The sequence below is a fragment of the Onychomys torridus genome, chromosome X, assembly GCF_903995425.1.
Source record: "Onychomys torridus chromosome X, mOncTor1.1, whole genome shotgun sequence".
In the NCBI taxonomy this organism is placed as follows: Eukaryota; Metazoa; Chordata; class Mammalia; order Rodentia; family Cricetidae; genus Onychomys; species Onychomys torridus.
Window position 1 is genome coordinate 92,076,520 of NC_050466.1, and position 15,438 is coordinate 92,091,957.

A 15,438-nucleotide genomic window follows, 5' to 3' on the forward strand; every position below is an offset into this window, starting at 1 on the left:
GCAAGTCAGTAAGCAGCTTCCAGAGGTTCTGTTTCAGTTCCTGCCTCAAGTCCTACTCTGACTTCGCTTAGTGAGGGATAGTGAACTGGAAATTTGTAAGCTGAAACAAACCCCTTCCTCCTCAGGTTGCTTTTATTCACCGTCTTTTATCACAGCAATAGAAAGCCTAAGACACTCCCCAAGTTGCTTTTGTTTAGTATTTTATATCAGCCGAAAGCAAACTAGAATCAGGGAGGGTAATAGAAATGTCTGCCCAGGCAAAGACCTGGAAAGCAAGCGATTAATGTGGATGAGTTTCATATGCTTCTTGACTTTTAACTGTCACTAAGAGCACATTCTGTATGCCAGAAAGAACACATTCTGTACGCCAGATGGCCAAGGGAGCAAAGCAATCCTTCCAGGCCTGGCAAGCACTAACTGGAAAATCAAGTGATCTGTCAGTTGGAAGAGTCAGTAAGATCTCTAACTGTTAGAACTTAAGGGGGCCCAGTACCTGAGCCAGAGGAAGTAATAAATAGGTCAAAGGAAGAGCAAGGAATATATATATATATATGTTTGTGTATATGTCTATATATAGATATACATAAACTAGATCACAGACATTTTCTTAGCTTTTCATCCAAGCTGGGAGGTGAGACTAGGCACCAGCATTTTTAAGGATTTCCAGTGACAGTGGGGCATTAGGATATTCTATGGGCCTTTAGAGTACTATGGAGGTGTGATAGTCTCTCATCATACCCCCAACCCCCACACACACCCTCTTGATCCTCATCCTACCCCTCCAACCTACCCCCCTCTGCAGCCCACCTAATGTGCTCGAGGAGTAGCCTGCACAGGTCCATGAGGAAGGAAAGCTGGGGTCCAAAGTGAAGTCTTGCTACTTTTAGAAGGTATGGAGGTCTGTTATTAAACCCAGTAAACTGGCCGGGTGGTGGTGGTGGTGGTGGTGGTGGTGGTGGTGGTGGTGGTGGTGGCGGCGGCGGCGGCGGCGGCGGCGGCGGCGGCGGCGGCGGCGGCGCACGCCTTTAATCCCAGCACTTGGGAGGCAGAGGGGGCGCGGATCTCTGTAAGTTTGAGGCCAGCCTGGACTACAGAGTGAGTTCCAGGAAAGGCGCAAAGCTGCATGAGAAACCTTGTCTGGAGAAAAGAAAAAAAAAAAAAAAAACAGTGAATGGAAAAGCATAGAGGCAACTCGACCCCCCCCCCCAATATTAAGAAGGTCGCTGGGAGGTGGTGGTGCACGCCTTTAATCCCAGCACTCGGGAGGCAGAGGCAGGTGGATCTCTATGAGTTTGAGGCCAGCCTGGTCTCCAAAGAGAGTTCCAGGAAAGGCGCAAAGCTACACAGAAAAACCCTGTCTCGAAAAACAAAACAAAACAAAAAAGAAGGAGGAAGAGGAGGAGGAGGTCACTGGGAGGTGGTGGCGCACCTTTCAATCCCAGCACTCACAGGTGGATCTCTGTGAGTTTAAGGCCAGCCTGGTCTACAGAGCAAGTTCTAGGACAGCCAGAGCTACACAAAGAAACCCTGTCTTGAAAAGAAGGGGGAAAAAAAGGTCCCAGACATTTTCTTCACAATTCCAACCTAGCTGAGAGAGAACTTAGGCAGCAGTATTTTCTAGGCCCTCCAACCATCACCAACCTGCAGGATGTGACAGAGATGTGACTTTTTCTGTTCTTGCCACCCCAGAACCCTCATGCTATCTACCCCCAGCTACATCCTCCTGTCTCCCTCCACCCCACCCTATCCCACTTTCTATGTTCTTCAAGCACTACTTCAAAAACCAAATGTTAGGATAAGTTAAGGTTAGGTTAGGTGGCCACATTTGCTTTGGTTTGGCAGAACTATAGAAGCAAACCTCCACACACCCCAACCAAAGGAAAATAGGTCATGTTTTCTTAGCACTTCCAATCTAGTTGATGGAAAATAAGCACCAGGGTTCTCTGGGTCCTCCAGTGAATGTGAGCCTTTAGGATACTTTAGAGATCTGACATTCCCTAGCCCTGTATTCCCCAGCTGGCCACATCACACACAATTGACTCCCTACCCTTACCCCCACCCCACCTTCTGTGTTCTCCTAGAACCACACAGGAAAAGAATGGTCTGAGCTATAGGTTTGGACAGAAAGTCAAGTTCCCCGATGAAGTCTCAGTGCTTTTATAAGGTAAAAACTAGTACCTAACCCAGTGAAGGAAGATTATAGGACCAATCCCTCTTCTCTCGAATAGTAACTAGATCTGTCATTTGCTTTATACATCCATGCCAGCTGAGGAAGAATCTAGGAACCAAGTATTTTCTAGGCATTCCAGTGAGGATGAGACTTTAGGATACTATGGAGATGTGACATTCTCTCTCCCGAAACTCCTAACCTCCACTGCACCCCACTCCCTGAAGCCAGATGACCATGAGTCCACCTTCTGGGCTCCACAATTCCTTCTGGGAAATCTAAAGATCTGCACAGGTCTCTGGGAAGAAGAGTCATACTCCACAGTGAGGTCTGGCCACCTTTACGAAGTAAGACTTTCCACTAACTGACCCAATACAAGGAAAAGCTGAGGAGCAACTGATCTTTACAAAACAGTAACCAAAGGGTAGTGTGGTAGGTAGTGCAGTCCTATAATGACAATACTCGGGGAGGTCAAAGGTGGGAGGAGAGATCTCTGTGAGTTTGGGGCCAGCCTGATCTACATAGCAAGTTCCAGATCAGGTGGAGCTACATACTGAGACTTTGTCTCAAGAAGGTATTAATCTAGAGTGCAGACGTTTTTAGCGCTTCCAGAGTAGCTGAAGGAAAATCTATGTGCTGGTGTTTTCTACCATCATCCCTCAAAGGACAGGGATGAGCCTTTAGCCTGCTACAAAGGTGTAACAATCTCATCTTACATCACACTGCCCCTCTCCAGCACACCATCTCACCTTCCAGTCCCCCAGACCTGGCACCACCACGCACTGCACCGCATCCTGCTGAAAGGATTGCTTGGGCGTCTGAGGAGCAGTGCAGATTAGCTGGAAAATCGAGTCAAATTCTGCGGTGAGCTCTTGCTGGCTTGTAAGGTAGGGGCTTCAATATTTGATTCACTAAAAGGAAGAACGTAGGACAGCCCACCTCCAAGCATTAACTAGATCAGACATTTTCTTACTGCCTCCAGGCGAGCTGAGGGAAAACCTAGCAGCAAGTGTGTTCTAAGCCCGCTTATGAGGAAGCACCTTTAGGGTAGGTCCTACCAAAGTGTGGTATTCTCTAGTTCCCGACCCACCTCTCCACCCATCACCACCATTATCTTACCCCCTGCCCCACACCACCCCGCAGCTCCTGCCTGACACCAGCCCTACCCATTACCAAGCTCGTGCCCACTGCCCACGAGACCCACCCCCACCTTCTGTGGCCCTCGAGTACTGCTGGGAACACTAACATTCTGTGCCGGGCGGTTGATAAGGAGAGTCAAATTTCACAGTGTGGTCCTGGAGCCTTTGTAAGGTAGGGAGTTTCAGTATCTGACACGTGAAAGGAAGGGTGTAAGAGTGCCTCCTCCACGCTAGTCGCCCCCGCCCTCCCGCCCTCCCGCCCCCGCTCCCCCTGCCCCCCCCCCCCCCCCCCCGTGTTAACTCTGTCCCAGATATTCTCTTAGTGTTTCTGCCCCAGGTGAGAGAACCCAGGCGCCAATTTTTTTCTATGCTCTCGGAGGATTGGGGTAAGGGGTACCACAGACATGTGACCTTCTCTCATCCTACACCTCCACAAACTGCCTGCCTACCCCCAGCCTATTTCCTGGCCTCTAGGCCTCATCTCCCGTGGTCTGGTACCCAACTACTGTACCCTTCCTACACCGCTGCCTGCTAGCCCCACCCATCCTCCTGGTCTTTACAAGTGCCGAAAAAGAAGGGTAGATTGGGAAGGGCAAGCTCCACAGTGGTAAGTTGGTAGTGAGTTGGTGGTAAGGTGGAAGTTCTGATACCTGATCCTATAAAAGGAAGCATATAGGACCTACCACCTCACCCCAATACTAACTAGATCACAGAGGTTTTCTTAATACTTCCACCCTAGCTGAAGGAAAATTTTGATGCCAGTGTTTTCTAAGACCTTGATGGAGGGTAGGCCTTTAAGACTCTGGCTCTACCTATTTCCAACACCCTGGGCTCTCTGGCCCTAGCCCCTGGCCCCCTAGTCCTGGGCCCCGGCCCTGGGCTCCTTACCCAGGCCCCACCCAGTCCCCACCCTCCACCACATCACAAACAGAGGCTATGATGAAAGCTTGAAGCTCTGGCCCAGATCCTCAGGCCTTCATTCATAGCAGCCACCTAGGCTTGGGTATTAGCTCCTCCAAACAGGTCTCCCCCCTATCTTCTTCCCAAACATAGGAGCCTAATTCCACAGCCATGTCTGAGGAGCAGACCCCCCAGGCATCTGAAGCAGAATGCAGCGCAATGGAGTTCACAGAATTTGAAGATGAAGAACGCTGGTTTTTCGAAGGTAAAGACCTACTCTTTTATCACTGTCTAAAGGAGGAAAGTGACCTTTTGGGGCCTGAATTCAGAGACACTGTTTCTTTCAAATTCCCCCTGAGCAGAGGGGAAACCATCTCCTATCTCCCCGGGTTTTCTTGTTTCTCATGCCAAGGATCCTTAGTTTTCTCTAAAACTGTCGAACAAAATGGGGGGGGGGGGGTTCTCTTTAACTGGAGGCAACCAGAAGGATGAACAACACAAACTTTTACGAGTGAACTAATCAGACTAATCAGCAGTGCATACTAACCCCTGTGGAACTACATTAGGACACTGTTGGAAAAGAGTACTGTTACTGGAGACCAGAATGTCCCAGTGTAAGCTGCTAGTTATCATTCCCTAACTACTTTCTCCTAGAATTTGGGGCATCGGGTAGTGCTCCCCAATCAAATTGAGGGACCCATTCAACAGCAACAAAAGTCCTGTAAACTGAGGCAATTAAACAGATATTTTGGATTCACTTTTTCACCTTAATACAATGAGCTGGAGTCGGGCAGTAGTGGTGGCACCTTTAATCCCAGCATTCGGGAGGTACAGGCCAGCATGTATCTCTGAATTCGAAGCCAGCCTGGTCCTCAGAGCAAGTTTCAGGACAGCCAGGGCTGTCTGAAACACTGTCTTAGCAAAAACCGAAACCAAACCAACAAGACAAAGTAAACTGGATGTGGTGGTGTACACTTTTAATCCCAGCACATGGGAAACAGAGGCAGGCCTAGCTCTGTGATTCTGAGGCTAGCCTGGTCTACATAGAGAGCTCCAGGCCAGCTAGGGCTATATAGTGAGACTGTCTAAAGAAAAAACAAACAAACAAACAAAACAATAAAGTGGCGGCTTAACCTTCTGACATAACAGCCTCACTTGCCACAAATTCTGCACACTTTTACTTCTGTATCTCCTAGAACATGCAATGATAAATGTGGAGAAATCTTCAAAGTGCTTTGACTTTTAATGTATTAAATATGAGTTTTATTTGTATTTGGGTCTGTATATGTTTTAATCCTCATTTTGCCTTTTTTTTCTTTTCCTTTTTTTTTTTTTTTTTTTTTTTGATTTTTTAAGACAGGGTTTCTCTGTGTAGTTTTGGCGCCTGTCCTGGATCTTGTTCTGTAGCCCAGACTGGCCTCGAACTCACAGAGATCCGCCTGCCTCTGCCTCCTGAGTGCTGGGATTACAGGCATGCGCCAGTGCCGCCTGGCTTCATTTTGCCTTTTTATTCTTGTTTGTTCACAGTGTTGGGAATGAAGCCGAGGCCTCCCTCTGCACTGGGCAAGTATTCCACCCCTCAGTACACCTTGCTAGTTTTGGTTGTTTTGGGTTTTTTATATTTGCCAGCCTAGGCATTTTTTTTTTAGGCAGACTGTTAAGCCTTCATAGGAATGAGCTCCAGCAGCTCAGGTTCATTGCTATTAGCTCTCACAAAAGTGCTTCTTGGGGTAGAGCCCCTTCGGATGAACTCAGGTACCTTTCTGCTCAGCATCCTCCTTTTCCAGCTCATTTTTCTTTACCTGTTTCAAGAAACTAACTTTCTTCTTAAAGTGCTCAATATGCTCAATACACACATTAACTTAGGTGTAAAAGGATTTTTACAAGTTTACTCAGAGTCAGAAGAACAAATGAAAATATTTTTCTTGGTACATATGAATGCAAATTTTAAAACACTTAAAAAAAGTAGTGAAAGACAAATTTTTACAAATATTTTTCTCCTTTTATACCCCTGGCAGTTTAAAGGGTCTAAAACTGGTGAGTGTTACTACCTCTCCTCCAACTATTTATAGGCTGTTAATAAAATCTCAGTTGCGTTTAGGTTTGGCAATCTCATTCCACATGTTACGGTCTCTTGCCCCCAGCAGTTGAAACCTAAGAGGCCTTCCAAGCTACTTCCTCCCTTCCTACCACCCTTTGCTTTACACGTGCATTTTCACGTTTTATTTTTCATTACAGATGATGACACTGAGAAGAAGGAGGAGGAGGAACCCCTGGGGTAAGTTGTGCGCCATTTGATTCACATTAACCGTTGTTATCTTTGCGTTGGCAGCTGATTCCAACTGGAGCGAACAAGAAGTACACCCCAGACTACCTTGTTACATGATTTGATGGACAGCACATAAATGCACACTTCCATGGGACCTTCTAGGATTTATCACACTTTCTCTTTCCAAGAGAAAAGAGTCTTTGGTTTTCTCACTATTGAAACTGGTACCTTGCTGTGTCTTTAAAGAAAAATGCTATTGAAATAAGACTGAAAAGCTTTCTTTGGATTTTTATTTTTCATGCTTTTCTGAAGCCCTCTATGAACATGGTAGATAGCAATTTCTCTTTTTTTTTTTGTCTCCCAAGGCCAGGTGCGTTCCAGTTGCTAAGGCTAGTGAATGAGATACAATGTCTCAGAGAACTGATAACTGAGTTCCCAGAAACTCAAGGAGAACACAGTTTAGACGCAGCTTAGTCTCAGAGCCTCTTTGTTTAGTGATGGGAGCAGAGGGTGGCATGATCTGGGCTGCCTAGAGAAGCACACAGTCTCCAGTGCAGGTGTTCCAGGGTCAGAATCTCAACATAGTACAAATAGCTAGTGACCACTAACAAATCTGTTTCTGTTGGGAATATTGGGAATCAAACTTAGGCTAGTAATTGTGACCTGAACCCAAAACAAGAATGAACTGGGTAACCCATAAAGAAACACAAAGTGGAGAGCAAAATACATATAGCAAGTGAGCCCATCAAAACTGCAACAATATTTGGGCCAATTAAACTAGAACAAACTAAGTATAGTCAAAACAGATTTATCTCACTGTCTCAGTTTCTTTATCTATAAGATGAAAAAGTTGATCTAGATAACACCCTTCAGTCTCAATATTCTGTTCAATGCATTTTCTGAAGTCAATCCCAGTTACTCAATCATTTGGTTTTAGCCCCAGATTGTACTTTAGTTTTAGTGCTTGGGTTTCTGAATTGCATGCCATCTGGTGCTGAGGTGAAAAACTCTCCAGTGTGTTGACTATTATGATACTTTTCTCTAGCCATGCCAAGTCATCCCTTCGCCTGCAGGATATTCTTCAAGAGAACAAGATCAGCAGTACCAATGATAGTGACACCTGCCAAGCTGTAAGTGGGACAGAAACACAACAAGATATGAGAACCTGAAAAACATATCAAATGGCAAGGGGGTGGTGGTGGATCTAAACATACTACAATAGATATGGTGTTAGGACCTCTGAAAACTGAACCACGCTGTGAATGTATTTAACTCATCAGTTAAATATGGTCAATATCTTTTCTCCCAGAAATCCTGTTAGGGCTTTGAAACAGGGATCGATGCATGAACAAATAACTACTTAGAGAGTATTCTCATTTTCTTGTTCTTTCCCTGCCTGTTGGTGGAGATGTATTTAGAAGCAAGACTAGGAGAAAACAAATATGCCCATGTGATTTACCCTTTTGAAAACCAGGCGCTAGATATGTTCGTGTGTCTATAGATTGTTTAGAGTTCAGTCCCAGGTAAGATCATCTGATCCATTAAATCATACTGTGCTTGAATTGCTTGTAGAATTGTAGCATGTGATTACATGATTTTCTATTGATGGAGAATAAAGTACTTCCTAAGGAGGCCCCAGAGATCCTTGAGTAGCTCTACAACAACAAATTTTCTACTTATGCTTAATAGGGAGCTGTCTTGCTGTACTTTTAAACCATTTATTCTAATTCAGCTCCTTTGAACCGTTACTATAGCAAATCTAATGTTCCTTCCACAGAATAGACCTTCAAACTTTTTAAAATTTATTTTATTTTTAATTATGTGCATGTGTGTGTAGATATATGCACATGAGTACAGGTACCTACAGACACCAAAGGCATTGGGGCATTAGCTACTCCTAGAGCTGGAGTTACAGGTAGACATGAGCCAGCTAATGTGGGTGCTGGCATCAAACTTTGGTCCTCTGGAAGAGCCACAAGCATTTTTATTTATTTTATTTTTTGGCTTATTTAAGATAGGGTTTCTCTGTGTAGTTTTGGTGCATGTCCTGGATCTTGCTCTGTAGTCCAGGTTGTCCTTGAACTCACAGAGATCCGCCTGCCTCTGCTTCCAAGTGCTGGGATCAAAGGCATGCACCACCACCGCCTGGCTACCACAAGCATTTTTTTATGAATATCATAAATTTAATTAATATCTTGAATATAATTCATGCCACTGAACTGTGAACTAAAAATGGTTATAATTGCAAATATTTTTTTCATTTTTATTTATTATGTTTCTATTATCAACTTTATACAATATAAATTCTTATCCTAATAGTGAAATGTTTCACTGAGGCTTACCCAGGGATTGAGTAAAACCAAAACTTATTATAAACCACAGTCATTCTAGGGTCCCCCCTGCTCTATAGCCTCCCTGGATCTATGGGTTGCAGTCTGATTGTTCTTTGCTTTATATCTAGTATCCACTTATGAGTGACTACATACCATGTTTGTCCTTTTGGATCTGGATTACCTCACTCAGGATGTTATTTTCTAGTTCCATCCATTTGCCTGCAAATTTCATGATGTCATTGTTTTTCTCTGCTGAGTAGTTCTCCATTGTGTATATGTACCACATTTTCTTAATCCATTCTTCAGTTGACGGGCATCTAGGTTGTTTCCAGGTTCTGGCTATTATGAGTAGTGCTGCTATGAACATAGTTGAGCATGTATCTTTGTGCCATAATCATTCCTAACCATTGAGCCATCTCTCCAGCCCCAAGCCTTCTTCCCATTATCGTGGTAGGCCTAAATATTCTCCAAGATGTGTTACACATCACAAGTCCTTCAACTGACTTGATTCAGAGTCTCCTTCCATTCCAGTTCTCTAAATGCATATCAATTTGTTTGGACATTTTAAAAATGGGACTTTCTAATATGAATGCAATATGGGCAGAGAGTTGGCTCAGTGGTTAAGAGTTCTTACTGCTCTTCCAGAAGACCTGAGTTTGATTCCTAGGCCCCACATTATATAGCTTACAACCTCTTCTAACACCCAACTCCAGGGGGCTCTTAACTCTGCCCTCTGAAGACATAATCACTCATGTATACACACATATAATTAAAAATATAACTAAATCTTAATACATAAATTTATTTTTATTTATTAATTATTTTTCCTCTGTGTGTTTGTGTATATTTGGGTATTTGTGTGGCTGTCAGAGGACAAATTGAAGATGACAGTTCTCTGCTTCCACCATGTACTTCTCAGGCTTGGTGGAAAGTGACTTAATCTGCTGAGCCACCTCTCTGGCTCCATATATCTTAATTTTTTTCCCATGGGTTCTGAGGATCAAACTTGGGTGACCAGGCTATCATGGCTAGCACCTTTACCCACTAAGCCATCTCCCTTTCCCTCAACATGTAATATAAATGTGATTTTAACATGTTCAGTGTGCGGGGGGTATGTCTAAGACCAAAATAAAATAAAATCTTGCCAGCTTTGAGTTCGCCCAATTTTAAAATATGAAATTTAATAGAAGTAGGTATATGTCTAGCATAAAAGTAGTCATACACCAGAAAGATTAGACGTTATCTCAAGATGAAGAAGAAAGGAATATAGAGCAATGATTTCCTAAGTACAAAATCTCTGTTTTGTGTGATGGAAAAACCCCACAATGGACAGTAGTAGTATCAGGACATAATATCATGAATGTAATAAATCAATACAATTAATGTAATTAATGAATATCATAAATATACTTATTGAATGAATACTGCAAATGTAATCAATGAATACCACAAGTATAATTAATATCGTGAGTGTAATTAATGAATAACATGAGTGTGATTAAAAATAATTTTTTTTAAAAAGTAGTCATACACATAAGAATGGTTATACATTCTTTTTGGTATATAGCCTAAGAATTTTCCTTGGTAGAGCAAAATATGAACAAACTGTGAAGTGTGACTGCACATGTAGCAGGTTTGTTCTTGTCAGATGACAGTGCCACCTTACTGTATTTCAGCCAATTTTGGAATACTATGTATTTTTATTATCATTTTCTAAAATGTGGGTTTGTGAAAAGGTTTTTTAGCCCATAAAAAGTTTTTTTGGTTTCTTGGGTTTTTTTGTTTGTTTGTTTGTTTTTTGTTTTGTTTTGTTTTTTGTTTTTTGAGACAGAGTTTCTCTGTGTAGCTTTGCGCCTTTCCTGGAACTCACTTTGGAGACCAGGCTGGCCTCGAACTCACAGAGATCCGCCTGGCTCTGCCTCCCGAGTGCTGGGATTACGTGCACCACCACTGCCCGGCTAAAAGGTTTTTTGTTTTTTGTTTTTAAACCAGATGTGAAGCTGGATGTGGTGGTGCCCACCTTTAATCCCAGCACTCTCAGGAGGCAGAGGCAGGCAGAGAGTTCTGTGAGTTCAAGGCCAGCAGGGCTACAAATCGAGTTCCTGGACAGTCAGGGCTACACCAAGCAAAAAAGTGCCCTCAATCTGTAATCCCAGCACTCCTATCTCCTATGGTGAGATGGGTGGCAGACACAGGGTTATCTAGAAGCTTGTAGGCCTGCTAGCCTGAAGTATTCAACATGGCAGAAGCAAGAGCTATCCTGTCCCAAACGAGGTATAAGAAGAAAATCAACTCTTGAAAGTTGTCTTCTGACCTCCACACATGTGCTTCTGTCTCTGTCTCTGTCTTTCTCTCTCTCCTTCACACACACACACACACACACACACACACACACACACACACACACACACTTTAAAACTTAAACATAATGCACAGCACAGCACACTTGTGTGCTTAGACACGCTGCATAGAGTTTTAGCACTATGCCTAAGGGTAGAGGCTACCAGCAAAAGGAAGATAAATGTGAAAATTGTGGTGTTAAGTGGACAATGCAGAGGATATGTGCTTAAAGTGCGAGAGCTGAAACAAGAAGGTGAAGAAGGTTCAACCTCAGCCAGGAAAATTCACATCGGGTGACACATTTTTCACCTCTTTGTGCATGTCTAAAATAACCAAAATGCACTAAAAGTACTGATTTAAATGTTACAACTAAATTTTAATAAATAGGTGAATCTGTAAGTATAGAATACATGAATATTGAGGATTTACTACCAAAGTAATGGTTCTTTTCAAGTAGCCTCTACATGCCTACCCTGAAGCCAGGGCCATAGCCCTAGAAAGACAGATCCTCCCTATGCAGCCCTGGCTGCCTCAAAACTCACTATGGTAGACCAGGGTGGTCTCGATCTCACAGAGATCCAATTGCTTCTGCCTCCCCAGTGGTGGTGGGATTAAAAAATGGCATTGAGCTCTCAGCCCTGCCTCCACCTCCCCAGTGCTGGGACTGCAGATGTGCATCACCACATTCAGATTTCCTTTTGAGATTTTGAAAAAGAAAATAAATGTCAGCCATAATAAAAGCAAATCGAGGATTATATCCAACAACCAAGGCCACTGAAATATTCTAGAAGCAACTTAGATCTTGTCAGGGTATCTGGTGCATTCATGAATATGAGCAATCTACCCTTACAAGAACACTGTACCCAAGGCCCATTTTCTCAAAAGTTATCAAGGTACCTACCTACTGATCTTGATGTGGGAGAGGGGCAGTGGTCAAGTTATAAGGTACAAGGTTTACTAAGCTTCATCCGACTTTATTTTCTTCACTTAAGACTATCAACCATAGGGTTAACATTGAGACAGAAGTCCTCCTTTGATGGCCAAACGTTGCGTCTACTTCATTTTGACTTTCCCCTGTGTCTTCATCACTCCATAGGGATGTACTGAAGATGATGATGAAGCCAGCCACAGTGACAGCGATGCTGACGATAACGTGCAAGTTATCATTGGCGACATAAAAACAAATCCCTCCATGTATATGTATGTAATCTTGCATGTCCTTGGGTTGTGGGACATCCAGGGAGGATGCCTCTCCGTTAATTGTTCTTAACCTTATCCTTTGTACCTGAAAAGAAATGTGGGAAGGTGATAACTCTGTAGTGATACCTGTCCCCCACACCAGCTGCAATATGCTGTTGCTGCTTTTATGGAGGACATCACTTCCACTTCCTCTGTTTTAAGTGTACCTTTTCTCACAGATGATTTTGCTATTAAATTATTTAGAATTTTGCTTTTGTGAGCATGGCTGCCATATTTGTGAGAAATCGGAGAGTTCAAAGGATAAAAGAGCCCACAAGTCTATTTCTCCTAAAGCAGTGTCCTCGAGAAGAGCTTTCGGGCTCTGTTCTCTTAGTACTGGTTTTTTACCAAGCGCTAGTGGAGGTACACATTTGGTGTCCGGCTTTTTCCTTTAAAATGGAGAAATAGGTAAGATAGTGCATGCCTTCAATCCCAGCCATCTGGGAGGCAGTAGCAGGAGAATCTCTATTTTGAGTTCTAGGCCAGCCTGATTTACATAGTGGCTTCCCTTTGCCTCTGTCTCCTGGAGCACTGCCTGGATAACTGGCCTTGAGCTCCAGTCAGCCCTGCCCCCACCTCACCTGTGCTGGGACTGCAGCTGGGCGGTCACCACATTCAGATTTCTTATGTAGAATCGGATCCACAGAGTGGCTTCCAGGCCAGTTAGGGCTGCATAGTTCAAGCTGTCTCAAAGAAGGTGGGGTGAGTAGCCTGCCTGCTTTTTGCATGGCTAATTGTTCAAACTCCCCACCCCCACCCCTTTTACAGAAGATCAGTGGTTTGTTTACTGTGTGATAAACAACAAAAATGGTAGCTCTAATGAAACTTTTATCAAAACCTCTAGTTCTTTGGTCTTTTCTGTGACACATATCACTGAAAAAAAAATAAATAAATAAATTTCACATCCCCATTCCTTTTAGTAGGAAGACAACCTATCTTAGTTCCAATATGAATGGGCCAATTTTTATGTGTGTGCTTGAATGACTTTTGTGTCTCCAAATTGTTGATGTCAGCCTTTTGACAATCCTTTGCACTTTCTCTGTATTCTAGGGAGATGCTCACTAATCTGAAATCGAAATCAAAGCAAGACGTGGAAAAAACTGCACCAGGTATCTTTCTTGCCCTTTGTATTGTTATGGAAGTCATATGTTGCATCTTTGCAGCCTGACATCCATACAAGGAAAACACTCATACTCTTAAAAAAAATAAAATTTAAAACACTTTTAAAAAATTAAAGACATTGCAGCCAAGTGGCGTGCAGCCAAGCGCACGCCTTTAATCCCTGCACTCGGGAGGCAGAGGCAAGTGGATCTCTGTGAGTTCGAGGCCAGCCTGGGCTACAGAGTGAGTTCCAGGACAGCTCCAAAACTACATAGAGGAACCCTGTCTCAAAAAAAAAAGAAAAGAAAGAAAGAAAGAAAGAAAGGAAGGAAGGAAGGAAGAAAGGAAGAAAGAAAAGAAAAAGAAAACAAGAAAGAAAATTATTGCAAGTCAGGTGTAGTGGTGCATGTGTTTAAGTCCAGCACTCCAGTACTCAATGAGGCAGACAGGTATCTGTGAGTTGAAGGCCAGCCTGGTCTAATGAGCAAGTTCCAGGAGAGCTAGGGCTACATAGTAAGACCCTACCTAAGCAATAAATAAATAAATAACAGACAGACAGACAGACATATAGATAGATAGATAAGAACTAGGGCTACATAGTAAGACCCTACCTAAGCAATAAACAAACAAACAAATAAATAAATAGTCAAGGAACAATCAGGATGTAACCCACTTGGTAAAGTACTTTCCTTGCATGCATGAAACCCTTAGTTCAATGCCTGGATACCACAGAGGCAGAGCATGATGTAATCCAACACTGGGGATGCAGAAGGTACCCTACCCAATTCCAAGGATGGCCTAGGCAGGCAAAGAACATGGAGTGTAAGGAAGAAGTTCAAACTGTCACTGTTCCCAGGGATCACACCGTGCCTTGGCTACAAGGGAGGACTCCCGCTCAGGGACTGTCCCTGGTGGTCCTAGCTCCTGTCTCTCTCAGACATCCCCAGATAAGTACCCCTTCTCTCTCCTGTGTTAACCAAGTCCAAGGCTCTGCAATCTGGGCAAGGAGGAGCCCCAATAGGCTGGTCCAGTCAAGATCTCTGGAGAGTAGGTGAATGTCTTCACCAGCAGGGACTGAGTTGGGGGTAGTAGTTATCAAGAGAAAGAGAAAGAGAATTAAAGGAACTGGGAGGATCCAAGGCAGTGCAAGTTTGCAGTGTCCAGATGGATATGTTCAGACCCCCATTAAGCTGCATTGTTACCCCCACCCAGGAGCCAGAGTCCCTGATTATAATCATAAAGGTAACCCGCAGCAGAGGGTAGGAGCTAAGGAAGAGCTGAGCAGAACCTTACCCTCCAACCCGCACCCAGTCCTGCTCCTGGGATGCCACCTCTTAGGCTCTGGCTTTGCAGAGCAACTGAGTTCTGAGTACACACACTAGACCCACTGACCCACATGCTCTCCATTTCTTACTGTGCAGAATGGAGGGGAAAGGAAATGGTATCTCCTATAAAGACTAAAAGCATGAGGCCGGAGAGATGGCTCAGTAGTTAAGAGCCCATATTGCTCTTGCAGAGGACCCAGGTTTGATCCCCAACATCTGTGTCAAGTTGTTCATAATCACCTACAATTCCAGCTCCAGGAACCCAACTACCCTGACCTTCGTAGGCAATAACACTCATGTACCTATATCCACACAGAGACATCATTTTTACCAGCTAAGCCTGGCATTAGGTAGAACGGAAATCTTTTAATTAAATCAATGTGACTTCTCTATCATAAGTTTGTCTTAAAAGTTGAAGTTACACTTTATATGAAAGAAAAAGTTGTCTCTTTTTCTTTTTCCAAGACAGGGTTTCTCTGTGTAGTCCAGGCTGCCCTGGAACTCACTCTGTAGACCAGGCTGACCTCACAAAGATCCTTCTGCCTCTGCCTCCTCTAAGTGCTGGAATTAAAGGCATGCGCCACCGCTGCCGCCGCCCAGCAGGCAAAAGATTTTATAGTTCTTG

At 43.7% G+C, this 15,438-nt stretch overlaps 1 protein-coding gene across 1 annotated transcript; it reads left to right on the forward strand.

The window, feature by feature from the left end:
• The first annotated feature begins 4,377 nt into the window (after positions 1-4,377).
• On the forward strand, positions 4,378-14,870 carry LOC118574737 (testis-specific protein TSX-like). The gene is made up of 7 exons (XM_036175642.1): positions 4,378-4,471; positions 5,734-5,769; positions 6,445-6,484; positions 7,521-7,605; positions 12,245-12,348; positions 13,438-13,496; positions 14,701-14,870. Exons 1-7 carry the CDS (start codon positions 4,378-4,380, stop codon positions 14,868-14,870), a joined length of 588 nt encoding a protein of 195 aa, XP_036031535.1.
• The last annotated feature ends 568 nt before the right edge of the window (positions 14,871-15,438 follow it).

Excerpts from the sequence above, each read along its gene's own strand:
- LOC118574737 (XM_036175642.1), top strand. The coding sequence starts at position 4,378 with ATGTCTGAGGAGCAGACCCCCCAGGCATCTGAAGCAGAATGCAGCGCA. Across the intron at positions 12,349-13,437 it reads ACAAATCCCTCCATGTATAT|GGAGATGCTCACTAATCTGA; the intron begins GTATGTAATCTT and ends TCTGTATTCTAG. Across the intron at positions 13,497-14,700 it reads CGTGGAAAAAACTGCACCAG|GAGCCAGAGTCCCTGATTAT; the intron begins GTATCTTTCTTG and ends ACCCCCACCCAG.